The sequence below is a fragment of the Plutella xylostella genome, chromosome 26, assembly GCF_932276165.1.
Source record: "Plutella xylostella chromosome 26, ilPluXylo3.1, whole genome shotgun sequence".
Classification (NCBI taxonomy): domain Eukaryota; kingdom Metazoa; phylum Arthropoda; class Insecta; order Lepidoptera; family Plutellidae; genus Plutella; species Plutella xylostella.
The window spans coordinates 1,161,470-1,178,039 of NC_064006.1; the positions used below are offsets into that span (position 1 = coordinate 1,161,470).

The 16,570-nt window shown below is 38.1% G+C and overlaps 2 protein-coding genes across 2 annotated transcripts in view; both read left to right on the forward strand.

The window, feature by feature from the left end:
- Positions 1–16,570, forward strand: part of LOC105398356 (octopamine receptor beta-2R) — a 123,301-nt gene that overhangs the window by 63,143 nt on the left and 43,588 nt on the right. The gene's annotated exons all lie outside the window — the stretch shown is intronic.
- LOC125490630 lies at positions 4,625–5,635 on the forward strand. Its single transcript, XM_048630458.1, has one exon. The coding sequence runs from the start codon at positions 4,625–4,627 to the stop codon at positions 5,633–5,635; it is 1,011 nt and encodes a 336-aa protein (XP_048486415.1).

The following is a 16,570-nucleotide window of genomic DNA, read 5'->3' on the forward strand; positions in this document are numbered from 1 at the left end:
GGGTCTAGACCGTATGTATACCAAATTTCATTCAAATCCGTTCAGTAGTTTTGGCGTGAAAGAGTAACAGACAGACAGACAGACAGACAGACACAGTTACTTTCGCATTTATAATATTAGTTAGGATGTAGTAGGTATGTCTTGAAAATACCTTCGGGACCTACACGTATTTCATTAATATTCTTATTCAATATTAAACTCTTACGTGAAAGATACAAAGTGTTTTTTTGTCTTTCCTCCCTCCCAAAGGAATGTGTGTGCGTGACATACAATAAATTATATGACTAGGTCCTGGGGTCACTCTATAAATCGACGAATGAACGAACGCAGGAGAATCACGTCATGTATTCAGCACGCTTAGCCGAATTTTCGCCATAAGGCCCGGGTCTCCTATTTACGCCATAGCTCGCATCCAGCGTCACGCCGTAGGCCGCGTCACGATTCTCTTTACGTCTACGCGCCAACGTCGGCGTGTGAGGAAGACCGCATTAGTACATTTCTATAGTAAGCATCGTGACGCGGCCTACGGCGTGACGCTGGATGCGACCTACGGCGTAAATAGGAGACCCAGGCCTAATTGGTTAGATCATAACGGGATTAGTGGTTGGTTTTTGACACATCCTGTCAAGAATTTAATTCAGAGTGATTTTGGAGACACGTATAATTTTTTCACCACGTGTTCTCCTAGTCATACTGACCAACTTTCATTATGGGGCCAACCCTGTGAAAATATTATGCGCGTCTTCAAAATCACCTGGTATGTTTGTGTGTCGCATGTCAATTTAGAAAGTGACCCCCATCTAGGGTCTAGATCCATGTAAGTCGTAATCTAGCTTGAAGAAATTCGAAGTTTCTTCGGGTTATTCAATCGATACGTTTAAAGCAGCGATATACAGGGTGTTGCAAAAAGGGTATACTAAGCCGAAACCTACATGTGCAGCATGGTATATCTAAGCCCGAAACTGAAATCAGAATTTCAAAATTAGCGTTTTTTTATAATTCTCCATAATAAAAAGTCACGTGACCAACAAAGTTTCTATGGAAAACGTTTTTTTTTTTCGCGAATTTTGAAATTCTGATTTCAGTTTCGGGCCTAGATATACCATGCTGCACATGTAGGTTTCGGCTTAGTATACCCTTTTTGCAACACCCTGTAGAATCGTGGTTATAGCGTGGCAGCTTCAGAGATAGAGTGACCCTGCGAGAACAAATAGGCCACTTTGAATTTCCTTTGCTGGGAAATAGTTTATAAGTTTTGTAACAATTTCTCGGAAAATGCCTACTGGTATGAGTATTTTTAACCCGTGCGAAATGTACAATTTTTATTATTTTTTTTTATTTTTTTTTATTTATTTAATTACAAAAGTTTACAGTATATTTTTCTCTTAACCTAGTGACAAAGTTTTGAATAATCTAGGAATTAATTTAGTTTCCGCTATCAACGGCCGTTTAAAAGCCTTCGTGAAATTTACTAGACTACTATTTAGACGACCGAATGGCGTAGTGGTTAGTGACCCTTACTACTGAGCCGAAGGTCCCGGGTTCGATTTCCGGCTGGGGCAGATATTTGTTTAAACACAGATATTTGTTCTCGGGTCTTGGATGTGCCCGTACAATGGCAATAGGCCCGCCCCCTATTACATTGGGACTAACATAACACTCTGGCGAAAAGTGGGTGCAGCAATGCACCTCTGCCTACCCCGCAAGGGAGTACATTAGTACAAGGCGTGAGTGCGTGTTTTTTTTTTTTTTAATTCACTCTAGGTAGGTATATTAACAGGAGGTAGGTTCTAAAGCATCATCATCATCATCAGCCTATTGCAGTCCACTGCTGGACGTAGGCCTCTCCCAAAACACCCCACTGGATGCGATCTTTAGCTTTCCGCATCCAATCACATCCAGCCACATTTTGCAAGTCGTCAGCCCATCTGGCCGGAGGGCGTCCCACACTACGTTTGCCTAGTCGCGGCCTAGTCTAAAGCATAATGAACAGATTTTCATACCACTTTTTGCAAAAACGTTTTTCAACAGAAGTTACTAGAACTTCGAATTAAAAGCTCAAAAACTCCATTGCGATAGGACACAAAATCGCCTGAACCTCTTCTATTTAATATTATCAGCAGTCACATATATTTAAATTGTAAGGAGACAGTCGCATGTAATTTATAGCTTCTTTAATTAAAATACAGTGTCGAGTCACCCCGTTTGAAAATGACAAATTGTACTTCGTGTATTCGCTCTGAAACAATTAGTTAAACCCACGCGTAAGGGCGAGGCCCCATTGGTGCGTTGCGCTGTGTTGCATCGCGTTGGAAGGAAGCGCTCATAGAAAATTTATTTATTTATTTATTTATTTATTGGAACACAATACAGAGAGTTAACAATACATGAACAATATTACATATAACACAAACACAGAAAACAGTTAACACTCCAAAAAATATGTGTCCACAGCATGCAAGTAGTAGTTAACTAGGTACATTTAATTATTATATTTAACATATTAATTATATTAATTAATTTAACATCAGATTACATTTTTAAATATTAAAAAAGTAAAAATAATAATATATATAAGTAAGTAATAAAATTTGATTCAGATTATTATTAAAATTAAAATATGCCAGAAAATTTGAAATTCTTATTAATACTAACTATTTATTTGAGTTCTTTTATGGCGGTATAGACGAGACGACGGTAGGTGGGATAAGAGTTCCAAAATATGTCAATATCACAGTCAGTTGTGTGGATTTGATTGTAAAGGCGACACAATCGATGCACAGGGGAATTATAACTTACATTGATGCGACAGGTTGATACGTAAAACAGTTTAAATCGACGACCAGACCTAGTTCTACAGTCTAAAGCAATCTGCGACAGCACAACCGTATCAATTTTATTATTTACAATCTTGTAAAGACAAAACATATCTAATAATCTTCTACGATTCTCAAGACTATCAACTTTAAAGAATGCCAATCTTGACTCATAGTTGTTCAGTTTATACTTATAACCAAATCTAAAACTAAGTATTCGTAGGAATCGTCGCTGCACTGACTCTAAGGTTTGAATATGTGTATCATAGAATGGAGACCAAATCACTGATGCATATTCCAGTATACTTCGTACCAAGCTATTATACAAAGCGATAACACTGTGTGGTTTTTTTAATTTTTTGGTAATCCTAAGCACAAAACCTAGCATACGATATGCTCTTTTAACCGTACCATCTACATGCTCAGTAAATGTCAGTTTGTCATCCAATACAACACCAAGATCGCGAATCCGGGATACCCTTTCCAGCATGTGATTATTTACTGTATATTGATATGTTACCTTATTGCGCTTGTTAGTAAAGGATATCACAAAGCACTTTTTTGCATTTAAGCTCATGCTGTTGGCATGGCACCAATCTTCTATAGTAACTAAGTCAGCTTGTAATTCATGACAATCTTGCTCACAAGTTACATCCTTATACAATTTGAGGTCATCAGCGTATAGCAAGAAATTACTTTTTAGATCGGCTGTAAGGTCGTTAATAAAAATTATGAACAGTAGTGGACCCAAATTAGAACCTTGAGGTACCCCAGACGTAACAGAAATTGGGTTAGATGTGAAACCCTTCAAAGCGACTAGTTGAGATCTTTTCGAGAGATATGAAATTAGCCAGCGCAGCAATGTGCCTCGTACTCCCATTTTAAAAGTTTTCAGGATAAGCAACTTATGATTTACCTTGTCGAATGCCTTTTTAAAATCTGTGTATATAGAGTCAACCTGTATTTTATTGTTTATTTTAGAACTTAAATATTCAGTAAATTCCATGAGATTAGACATAGTGGATTTGCCTCTTACAAACCCATGTTGCTGTCTAACAATATCCACTTTAACGTGATTGTAAATATGCTAAAAGATCAAGCTTTCAAATATTTTAGCAAAACAATTCAAGATACTAATAGGGCGATAATTAGAGCATTGGGATTTATCATCAGATTTATAGATTGGGACTATATAAGCATTTTTCCAGACCTGAGGAAACTTACCACTAGCCATAGATTTATTAAAAATTATGGTTAAAGGTAGGACAAGTTCATCACTACAAGATTTGATAAAAAGAGATGGAATACCATCAGGCCCAGCGCCCTTGGAGGGATCCAAGTCCTTTAGCATTTTTAAGACCTCATTTGACTTAATTACAATACAGTTTCCCTGTTCGACTTCTCGAAGTGCGGTCGTGTTTTCTGTCGCTCCCAGTCGCCTTGATTTCTTAAGTTTAATTTATTTTAAATATTTAAATTAATTGAATCTACTCAAACTCGGTACCTCTCTTACTATCTTGTGGATACTTCCATTGCTGGTCGGCGCCATCTTGGAGCGGGTATACCCTTCCTGCTCACCCGACGTGACGTCACTGCGAGATTTGTGGTAATAGACATTTATTACTAATAAATAAATCACAAAAGCTGAGAGGCCGAACCTGAGGATCGAACCTGCACTCGGAGTTTCTCGGCGGGCTTGGAGACTGACGCCTTAACCAACTGGACTGTTGGATCAGTGCGGCACATTGCAAAATTAGGCATCTGTAGATTCGCCCATCACTGCTCGTGCGCTACTCCTACACCGCAGAATGTCTTTCAAGCTGCAACGATCGCCGCCTGGTCAGCTTCACCACTCAAACCCAGACATTTCAAGCGACCCGGATAGATGCGGTTCCGCGAATAGAAAGAGAAAACAACCTGAATGCGATCTCTCAGATGCTTTCCGTTCGTTTTCCATTGAAATGAAGAAAACGCTTCAGGACTGGAAAGCCGATCTAGATGGTAACCTCTCTAAAATAAGCTGCACAATAAACAAGATACAAACCGATCTAGACCAAGTTGTATCCGACACTACTGATATCAAGAAAGACATCGGTATTCTACGATCGGAGCAAAACAGCTGCAAAAATAGATTGAGTATCATCGAAAATAAAAACAAACATATTGAATCCGAACTTGCGACCATCCAAGACACTGCTTCTTTTGTATCAAAACAATATGACGACATTGAACAGAATTTACAACACTTAAAAAAACAGCTGAACGAAAAATCTGTCTCATCAGAAAATACTTTATCTTTGGAAGCTAAAATTGATAGCTTGGAACAACAAGCTAGACAATGCAATATCGAGATCCTAAACGTTCCGGAGAAGCATGGCGAGAACCTCCTTACACTCCTTGATAGCTTTGGTGCTGCCATCAACATGAATATACCGCCACGCGAGATCGTCGCTGTGCACCGTGTGCCGCATGCACTCAGCCAGAGCTCAAAGCCCAAAAACATAATCGTGAAGTTCCAGTCCCGCATACTCCGCGACAACGTACTGACCGCGGCGCGCGGGTGCAAGGAGCTTACTTCAGCCAAGTTGGGTGTATCGGGCAATGCGCAAAAGGTCTTCGTTAATGAACACCTTACACTCAAAAATAAACAATTGTTTCGAGAGGCACGCGAGGCGGCGAGAGGACATAACTATAAATTTGTATGGGTCAAAAACGCAACCGTCCTCGTCCGAGAAACAGAGACCTCGCCCATATTCGCCATCAGATGCGCAAAGGATCTGGATAAAATCAAACCGCGTCCCGTGGTTACAAATAATTAGTATATTTTTCTCTATATGTTTAGATATTATATTCTCTCTTCTATACACTTTATGTTTTGAAAACCTGAATTATTCTTCAAATGCATGTTATACAAGTAAACAGATAGCAGACGTAGTTATAAACGAAACAATAAAATGTAATTGCATCTTTTACTCCATTCAATCAATAAGAAATCGCTCACATTTTATAAATATAGTACATTATGCACATACCTATAGCGTACGGATTCCAAGTAATGCTCGCCATCAATATATCATTATTTATAGTCACATTTTCAATCCAGTTACTAAATATTATCATTTATATTGTTCAACTAAATGTCACATAACGAAAAAATAACAATATTTTACCAGAACTGTAGAGGTACTCGCACTAAACTGAACACTATCTACCTATTTCAATATTTTGTCCAATAATTACGACGTCATAATAATCACAGAATCGTGGCTAACTCCAGAAATTAATGACAGTGAATTTATCGATGATAGATACTCGGTATTTAGGTGTGATCGCGATCGCATAAAAACGAATAAAAAGGACGGTGGTGGCGTATGGATCGCTGTTCTTAAGGAACTGAAAGCTGTATTACATCACCCATATTTGTCTGTATCACCTCACATAGAGCACGTTGTAGTAGAGATACCTGGTCCCTCGTTGCGTAGAAAAAATTTAATAATAGCCTCCTATATTCCACCTAATTCTAATGACTCTCTATACATGACCCACCTCGAAGCTATGCACAAACTGGTTGATAAACCAGATGTGGATGGGTTCATAATTGTAGGTGACTACAACTTGCCAGCTATTCAATGGGCGCGTTCTAACACTGAAAATTCTGCACTATCATGTTCGCGCACCGGCCGAGTCTCGCAGTATATTGCCGATTTCATGAATTTTTTCAACGCATACCAATTTAACGACTGTAAAAATTGTAACGACAACATTTTAGACGTACTTATCACTAACAAGGAATGTTCCCTGACAGGCTCACAAAATCATCTCTGCCCACCAGATAAACTACACCCTCCACTCTCCGCCACCGTAACTTTTAAGACTTCCTACACGCCTCTGAAACGAAAATTGATATCCAAACTAAATTTTCACAAAGCAAACTATGACCTTATTAATCGCGATATTACCAACACAAACTGGGATGATATTTTGTCACCACTAAAAGCAGACGCAGCCCTCACAGCTTTTTACAATAAAATTCATAGCATTATAATACAGCACTGTCCTATGTCTTCACCCAAAAACTCCAATTACCCATTTTGGTTTTCTCCAGCCTTAATCCACATTTTTAATAACAAAAAAAAGGCATGGGTAAAATGGAAAAAATACAATAATTTATTTGATTATGAAATATTCTCACTTTATAGATCACGTTTTAAATCTGAGGCCCGTAAATGTTACTCAAAATATATAGAATCGGTCGAAGATAATGTATTCAAGAACAGTAAATATTTTTGGACATATATAAATAATCGCAAAAAAAAACCGGGAATTCCCTCCTCTATGTGCTATAAAAACACTACCGCTAATGATCCCACAAATATTTGTAACCTATTCTCCGATTTCTTCCACTCCGTCTATGAACCGTCCACGCTATTGGGTGATAATTTTATTCCGGTACCTGACTACGCCCCTCACGATTTATTTATCAGTGATATACACATCAGTTCCCATAAAATATGTAGGGCACTGTCCTCAGTTGACCCCACCAAAGGCCCCGGCTCTGATGGAATTCCTCCTGTTTTTCTTAAGAACACCGCTAAGGATATATACAAACCCCTTTCATTAATTTTCAATAAATGTATGTCGGAAGGAACATTTCCTACAGCGTGGAAACACGCCAACATAATTCCCGTACACAAAAGTGGGCCTAAAAACAACGTAGAAAAATACCGTCCTATCTCGTTGCTACCAGCTTTGTCGAAGGTCTTCGAGAGATTAGTGCATGATGAAATTTACCCTTCGCTCCATAGAATAATTTTGCCTGAGCAACACGGTTTCACAAAAAATAGATCAACCACTACAAACCTCATGGTCTTCACAAATTTCGTATTTCAAAATCTCGATGACAGAACCCAAACGGATGCAGTCTACACTGACTTTCAGAAGGCCTTCGACAAAGTTGACCACGAGCTGCTCCTACATAAAATTGCGTTCAACGGCATTCGGGGTAATTTACTTAGGTGGATGGTATCCTATATTTCTAACAGAACTCAAACAGTAGTTATCTGCGGTCATCAGTCCAATACTATCCGAGTTACCTCCGGTGTCCCTCAGGGGTCTATACTGGGGCCTCTACTCTTTATTCTTTTTATTAACGATATTAACACTTGTTTTAGAAACTCAAAATTTTTACTCTACGCTGACGACTTAAAAGCATTTAAAAGCATGAATTCACAAAATGATTGCCTACTATTCCAAGAAGATCTCGATCGACTTACAGAATACTGCAATAATAATAAACTACATCTTAGCCTTCCAAAATGCAACTTTATAAATTTTACAAAAAAAAGGAAAATTACGCAATTTCAATACATGTTATGTCATTCACCACTTAATAAAGTAGACGCCCTGAGGGACCTGGGAGTCATTCTCGATTCTAAATTACATTTAGATCAACATATTGATAGTATTGTGAGTAAGGCATATAAAATGTATGGGCTAGTCATGAGGTCAACCACAGACTTTTCACGTCCTGAAACACTTATCCACCTCTATAAAAGCATAATCCGCCCACAGCTTGAGTATGCGGTACCAATCTGGAATCCCATATATAAAAAATATAGTGACGCAATTGAAAGTGTTCAACGCAAGTACCTCCGTTCAGTACACTTCCGAGTTCATCGTAACCGCAACCACCTCTCTTACACCGAGTTACTGGACGAATATGGCCTCATTCCACTAGATTCAAGGCGACTTATCTTGGAAGCCGTAACGCTGTACCGACTTTGTCATAGCCACTTTGATTGCACAGACCTATCTAATAAGCTGTATTATGTTGTACCTAGAACAGTGGTGCGGCGGGAGGCGCGCGCATACCGCATGTTCGCGACGAGCCTGCGTCACACGAACGCCGGCCGGCGCGCGCCTCTCTGCCGCATCGCTGATTCCTACAATAAGCACTTTGAGCATATTGATATGTTTTCAAAATTTGCAGATTTTAAAAACAATATACACAAAGTTTTCAGAAATTAACTAGATAATTAGAATTAATTTGTTATTATGTTTGGATTACTACATATTTGCATTAACTATACCATATTTGCACAATATTAGCAACAGGTTGCTTCCTAAATCATTACAGAAATATCTTCTTTTTTTTTCTCGTAAACATCACTTTACTTCCACTATCAAATCACCAATCATCGCACTTCTAGATTTTGAACTGTAATAACAGTACTATGTTAACATACTTGTAGACAATGTTGTGGGATGTATATTAACATAATTATATTTAATCTAAGTCTACTTAGTAAGTTTTAATGTACATCTGTTTATTGTCTCAAATAAATAAAAATAAAATAAAATAAAATAAATACTACTAATCAAATTAGAGGATGACCCATGGTCGGCGTTCTCATACTCAACCTGATGATGAAGATTATGATTTGTATCATCATAAACAGATTTAAAGTAATCAGAGAAGAGTTCGCAGGCTTCAGAATAAGAAGAAGCTGAGTTTCCGTCAAAAAACATGGGCAAAGGAACATCACTACTCGTCCTATTACCTTTAACATAGGTCCAAAAAAGCTTTGTAGTATCAGACATCAAAGAATCTTCTACTGAACCAATAAAATTTACGTAACATTCTTCAATCATGGTTTTACTACGAGTTCTTAATAAAGAGAAACTGTCGTAGTCTCTGGGGTTGCCAAACTTTTTAAACTTTTTGTGAGCCCTATTTTTTTCTTCGATACATTTTATAAGTGGCTCAGAGAACCATATTGGATACTTTTGACGTGATTTTTTCTTATACGGCGTGTTCTTTATGATAATTTCCATGAGTAGTTTATAAAATACACTAACGCATTCATCTATGTTAGGATGGGAAAGAAGTTCATACCAATTTATCTTATTAAGTTCACTTCTGCATGATTCAATATCTGTTTTTCTATAGTTTAACACTCTGCCTACGTTTTCTTTATGAACTCTAAACTTCAGCTCTATATTTACATGGAATGCCGGATGGTGTCGGTCCTGCTTACATAAAGAGTCACAAGAGTTTAAAATAACACTAGTAAAGCTGCTGAGAAATAAATCAAGAGTGCGATAATTATGATTTTTAATAAAATTGAATTGTCTTAAGCTACCGATAGAAATAAGGTTTAAAATGTCTTGGGATCTCTTATTATTTATGACAACATTGGGCGTACAAATACTCGTCGTCTCATCTCGTACCCAGTCTAGTGAAGGTGTGTTGAAATCGCCTAATATTATTGTAGGATTGTCATTATTTGATAGAATGACACATGTTTTTGAGTAGAAAATATAAGACAACGACAAAAAAGTGCTTAATATACAGTATTTTTATTTGCATCTCGTGTAAGTATGTTGTGTGTTGTTAAAGTAAATCTTTAATCTATCAACCTAAAACGAATTTGGAATAATTCTTCCGTAAATAATTTACACTTACACACTTTTATCACAACACTGTTGAGTGATTTTAATTTGTTTAACAACGTAAACAATGCCTTTACATCAAGAAGCCGAGTGTTTATTCAAGTGCGAACTTCGCGTTTTTAATTACGTGATCGATACGATTTACGTAAAATAAACGAATAGGAACGTAATTTACTAAACACATAAAATGCTGTTCTACCCTTAGATTAACAATATACGGACAGGATGGTGTGTCACATACTAAAACATAGTAAAAAACTGTCCGCATTTTGTTCACTGTCAAATCGTTTTAAGTTCTACCTACTGACAAACATAGTAGGTACTTACCTATGAAAAAGGTCACAAATCGAACTACATATATATGCACTCACGACTGTAATCAGGGCAAGGGGTAGTCAGAGGTGGCTCACAAGCGAGCCACCCACTTTTCGCAGCACATTTGTACTCACGTGATAGGTTGCGTCCTCTCGATTGAGAGGACGAGGCCTTATCCAGAACCCCACCATCGCTCTGATCGAACTATTTCAAAATAAGAGCTTAGTAGTACAAAATGGGTGTAATTTGACGACACGTTTATCAACGACAACTCCATCTATTTCGTGTAAGTATTGTTAATCTAAGACCGTACCCCTCTTGAGCGTAAAACAAAAACTAATTATAAATTAATGTCCGATAAAATGGAAGCACTCAAGAATTAGCACCCTGAAGCTTTCAGGCCCTGAAACATTACTCACCTCAAGAATTATAATATTATTCAATAACAATAAAGTACTTATAATATAAAAACGTGCAAAATTTTATGCGCGTATTTTCTCCGTAATTTTAAAACGAATTTATTGGCTTCGGGTGCGATAATGTATTTTGATTCTACCTAAAGAAAACAAGAGGATTATAAGTTTTAAAAGAGTGCACAAAAAGTCGAGTGATTTAATTCTTCGGAAGCATATTACTTACAAATACACATCCTGTATAGGTGCACATTTTGTATCATTCATGTATCAGATCAACGTAGAATAGAATAGAACATTATTTTTTTTTCACCATGAAAGTATTAGTACAAAATAACAACTTATACATAAAACAGCGCAAAAAGGCGACCTTATTGCTATAGCAATCTCTATTAGGCAACCTTTGGATGGAAGAGAGAGAGAGAATTTTTTATCATATCCTTATTAACGTAACTTAATTCTTCTATGTACTATATCACACATAGCACCCAAGGGCCAAGAGCAAGTTTGTGTCTTCATACCAACTAGCAGATCGAACCTGGGAGCTTCGGCTTAACTATCAAGCTCAGCAACCACTATACCATCCTGTCGTTGAATATCTTCAGCGAACTGTAAGCTATTCTCCTGACATGTCGGTCGGACAGCCTTAGGCGGACCCTAGACCTACAATAATATTGTGCAATATATTTATTGTGTAATAAGTTTTGAATCCAAATGACGTTTGCGCAATCTTCAATATTAACTCTAGACGATGAATTATATTGCACAATTATCAATATTGCGCAATATAATTGATCGTCTGGGGGCCGCCTTAGATTTACCTAGATTCCGCAAGTCTCATACCTTGTATATAGGGTGTTGCCAAAGTGATATAGTAAGCCTGTGACTCAGGGGGTTATTGTAAACAACGTTTATTAATAATACTTATTTGATTCTTTAGTTGCTTGAAGCAATACCGCCTTTTTGAACTGTTTTTATTTTAGTTTATAAAATGTTTTTGTATTATGGGTTTCCTTTAGGTAAAAATGAATAGTATATCTATTGTATTGTTAATTGTCCACGTAACTTTCTACTTTAGACATGTATTTTTTTCGGATATCCAAAACTTGTTGAACAAAAATATATGCACTTGCGGTGTCTAAGCAAATCTTAGTCTATGGTCGTTCTCAGCCTATTTGACTAATGATCTGAAGGGGATTGCGGTGACCACGACTGCCTACAAAGCGAAGCCTGCTGGCTGCAGTGTGGTGAATAATGTATACTTGTACCTATATTTCATTATTATACAAGAATAAATATAGCTTAAGTAAGTATATCTTTGCTAATAGCTGAAAAGCTTTAATAGCTGAAAGCTATAGATCGCATCCAGTGCCGTGCTTTGGGAGAGGCCTACGTCCAGCAGTAGACTATTATAGGCTGATTATGATGATACAATAGGTAACATAATAAACTTAATCATGTTTGGTTGAATAGACCGCCCTGGATCGTTCCCGGTTTATAAGTTCCCATTAAGGAGACCGCGTTTCCGCGTTGATTGGCCAACGATATTCGCTGAACCACGAAGGACCCAGGGGGATCACTCAATATTACTAAAAACGAAGTTTAACCGCGCTACTTCGCGAGCCACGACTCTATCTCGTTGTATTAAACGTGCCGATTACACGGCAGCTCTCGTTCGTTCGTTTTTCGTCAGTATATAGTAACCCTCCAGAGCGGGGGTCCATCTCTCCTTCAGCCGTCTCTCGAGGTCCCTAACAAAATTCAAAGCCTTATGTCCCCAACCGCGCCGTTGCGACTGCAAAAGGCAAAAAGTTGTAAAGATGACTTATTTTCCTGTACCTTAGACGCTTTGCCCTTGCGACGGTTTCAGCTACCGGCACCGGAAACACTATTTATTTTCCTAATATAATTTTTAAAATTATAACAAGGATACAGTCAGTCAAAATTTCAAAGTCCTCTATTGTCACAAAAATCTGCCATGTCCGTCTGTCCATCTGTCGGTGATTGCTGAGGTTAGATTCTCATGTCACAAACACTGTTGTGCGACCATTTTCCACAACCTCTAGTATCCCACTGCTGGGCAAAGGTGTGAGCAGGCCCAAGAAAGGGATAAGTGGGAAGTTCAAGGAGAGACCTTTGCCCAGCAGTGCGACCATTATGCAACCGTAAAACTGGATTCATTCCCACGAAGGTCTCAGAAAAATTGAACATAAAATATTAATAAAAAGGGTGTATTGTATTAAAAGTGCTTACTTTCAAACATCAACCACTGAATGCATTAATTCATACAGGGTGTTGCAAAAAGGGTATACTAAGCCGAAACCTACGAGTGGAGCATGTCATATCTAAGCCCGTAAATGAAATCAGAATGTCAAATTTCACGAAATTTTGCGCATATACCCTTTTTACAACACCGTGTATGAATACCTTTTTAACGGACCCTCGAAAATGTCGCACATATTTAAGGGCTAAATGAAAAATTACAGTTTACGATTTCTTTTCGTCTGTCTTTTAAGGCCGATTCACACACTGTTTAGTGCGAGTGCGAGAAGTCTGCAGGTAGACATATATTGCTGAGAATGTGTAGGAGATTCAAAAGTTTTGCAAATACTATATACATACAACAAGCCCAGCAATGTACGTCTACTAAACAATCGCACTAGATAAACAGTGTGTGAATCAGTCTTTATGAGGAGCCGTGGTAGCTCAGTTGGGTAAGCGCCCGCTTCTCACGCAAGAGATGCGGGTTCGAATCCCGGCGCTGACATGTACCAATGAGTTCTTTTTACTTAAGTACAATGTATACCATCGCTCTTACGGTGAAGGAAAACATCGTGAGGGAACCTGCATATCTCGATTTAGCACATCTAGATATGTGGACCCACCGACCCGCAGTGGACCAACGTGGTGAGGAATGGTCCAAGCTTAGGAAGGCAGTTTAGACCTTGGGGATATGCACAAGGGTTCCACTCGAGATAGAATAGAATAAAACAGTTTTTAAGGAGGAGAATAGACCAGCTGTCTGCAGTCAATCCCAACCGCCCTCGGGTCAACTTTTAATCGAGTTTGGGAATTTATTTCAAATCCAGATTAAAAGTTTCACTTGAAAATTTAGGCTCCCATTAGTCTCAGTTTAAAACGTTTTTACGAGCTGGCCAGAAGTTTGAGTGTAGTTTAATTGTAGTTAAAGTTACACTTCTATTCACTGTGTTTTTATTACTTGATTGGTAGTTACTACACTCACGAAAAACGTTCCAGTAATATAGCACCAAATTACTCCTAAGCGGAAAAAACTGCAATATTTAAGTAGGTACATTTAACAGCGCATCAGAATATTGTGAATCATCTAAAACACGTTACACTTATAACACTCCTCTTTTTCCGTCGGGGGTTGCGTAGTAATAGTTACGTATAGTTACGTAGTAATACAAGAAGCCCAGCAACGAACGTGCATTAAACACCTGCTAATCAAACACTAAACACTGTTTTAATCAGCCTTTATTACACAAAATCCTCTGAGCTGCACTAAATTCCTGAAACAGCCAATACCGTCGCTGCATTTAACGATTAATTCTCTAATGTCCAATCAGGGGCGAGCATAACCTATATGTATGAAAATGATTCGATTATGCTAATGTTTAGTCCGGTGCCAATGCGAAGTCCGTTTTAACCTTAGATTAACAATGTACGAATATGATGGTGACATTTGCATTCTACAAAGATAATAATTGAATGAACGAGGAACGAAACTGTAATGCAACAAAAATAAAAATAGCTGCGTTTTCAAAGCATGCAATATAAATTACAAGCCAACTTATTATATATCGTGATTTTTGGTCGAATCCACCCTAAGAGGACTAATAAAAAAGTTTTCAGTGGTAGAACTGGGGTTTTATTTGTCGAGACGTTTCTTTTGCACTGACACTCCATCTAGTTCGTATATTGTTAGTCTAAGGTTTTAACTCACAAACATTTGTGTCGCAGTGCGGATCGTGAACCGTGTAAAATGAATCAAGGGGTATGTTCTACCATAGACAATATTGTCTTTGTTTCTACTAACAGGTAAGGGTGAGTCCCCATTGCTGCGATCCCTGTTCAGCCATTACTGTAAGCGTCAATTCACACGTACCACAACCACACCACGTCGCAGTGAGATAATGTGGTCAAGCTGTGGTTACGTGTGAATAGTGTGACAGCGGCATTTTGCAGTTGCGTTGTGGCAGCGACAAAATGTCGATGTGGTTGTGTTGTCGCTGTCATTGCGATGTGGTAACCACGTGGTCGTATGCATTTAATAGGGAGAGGAGGTGGCCGCGGTGCCGACGCGATGTGGTTGCGATGTCGTCGTATTACACAGGTGGTCGATGACAACGGCAAAATGTGGCACGTGTGAATTGGATTATTCATTTTCAATACAAAATATACGCCCGACCACACGGCGTGGTTGTGGCTGTGGTGTGGTTGTGGTACGTCTGAATTGACCCTAATAGTTGTTTTGAAACCATATCAAAATTTTACATACCTAATATTTTAAAGAAATAACAACTAACAAAATAGAAACCCAATTTGCCACGGCATCAAATAGACCTATGTAGTTAATAGCACAATAAAACGAAAATAATAAAAGCCTAAACATATTCCTCTGTTTATTACCTAGCACATAAAATGTACTGGCCATACAATAGGTACATTGTACAGCTGATACAGGGTGTCCAACAAGGTTCTACCTTTTTTGGCATAAGATTTATTTGCCTAATCTCGTATTGCATAGTAACGTTTGGTCAAAGTCTCGTTACGCCGAAAATCGTATGGCATAAATCTCGTTTAGTAAAAAGTTATTTCGCATAACATTGTTTAGCCTAATAATGGTATGGCCAAATCTTGAATAGCCTAATAATGCTATGGCATAGGTTTATACAAAGTAATAATATTCGTTTGGCTTTAACTTTGACGGAGCGTCTCCCTACATAGCGCAAACTGGTGCCTTGTATTGTTTCCGCTGTTTGGAAAACTTTGGTTTTGATGAACATGTGCACCTAACACGCTCCTCCTCGCTTTGCTCGTCGTCGCACCTATTTTTAGGTTTCGATCTCATGGGGTTTGTAATAATTATATTGGTCGTTAACTTTCGATTTTTTGATCATACAATATCGTGATTTTCGGGATGTAGGAGAAAAATACCACAATTTGTACATTTACTACATACTTAATATATTATTTATTAAGATAACATTAGGAGAAACAAGATTATACATAGGTATAGACGAACATAAATTTGAGCAAACGAAACTTAGGTGTTTAAAGATTGTGCCTAAAGAGTTTTAGACGAAACGAGCCTTATGCCACATAAGTCTTGGCAAAGTGATGGTTCGGCCGAAAAAGTTTAGACCATACGAGTTATGCGAAATGAGTTTTGGTCAATAAAGATTATGCGAGATGAGCGGAACCCGTCCAACAACAATGCCACATTAAGGGGAAGCTTTAAATACCTTTTTTATATGCGTTTGTTACGTAAACTTCTTAATTCTTGGTATTGGGATGTAGGTTCTGAAATTGGGATTAGCATGAAAAGGG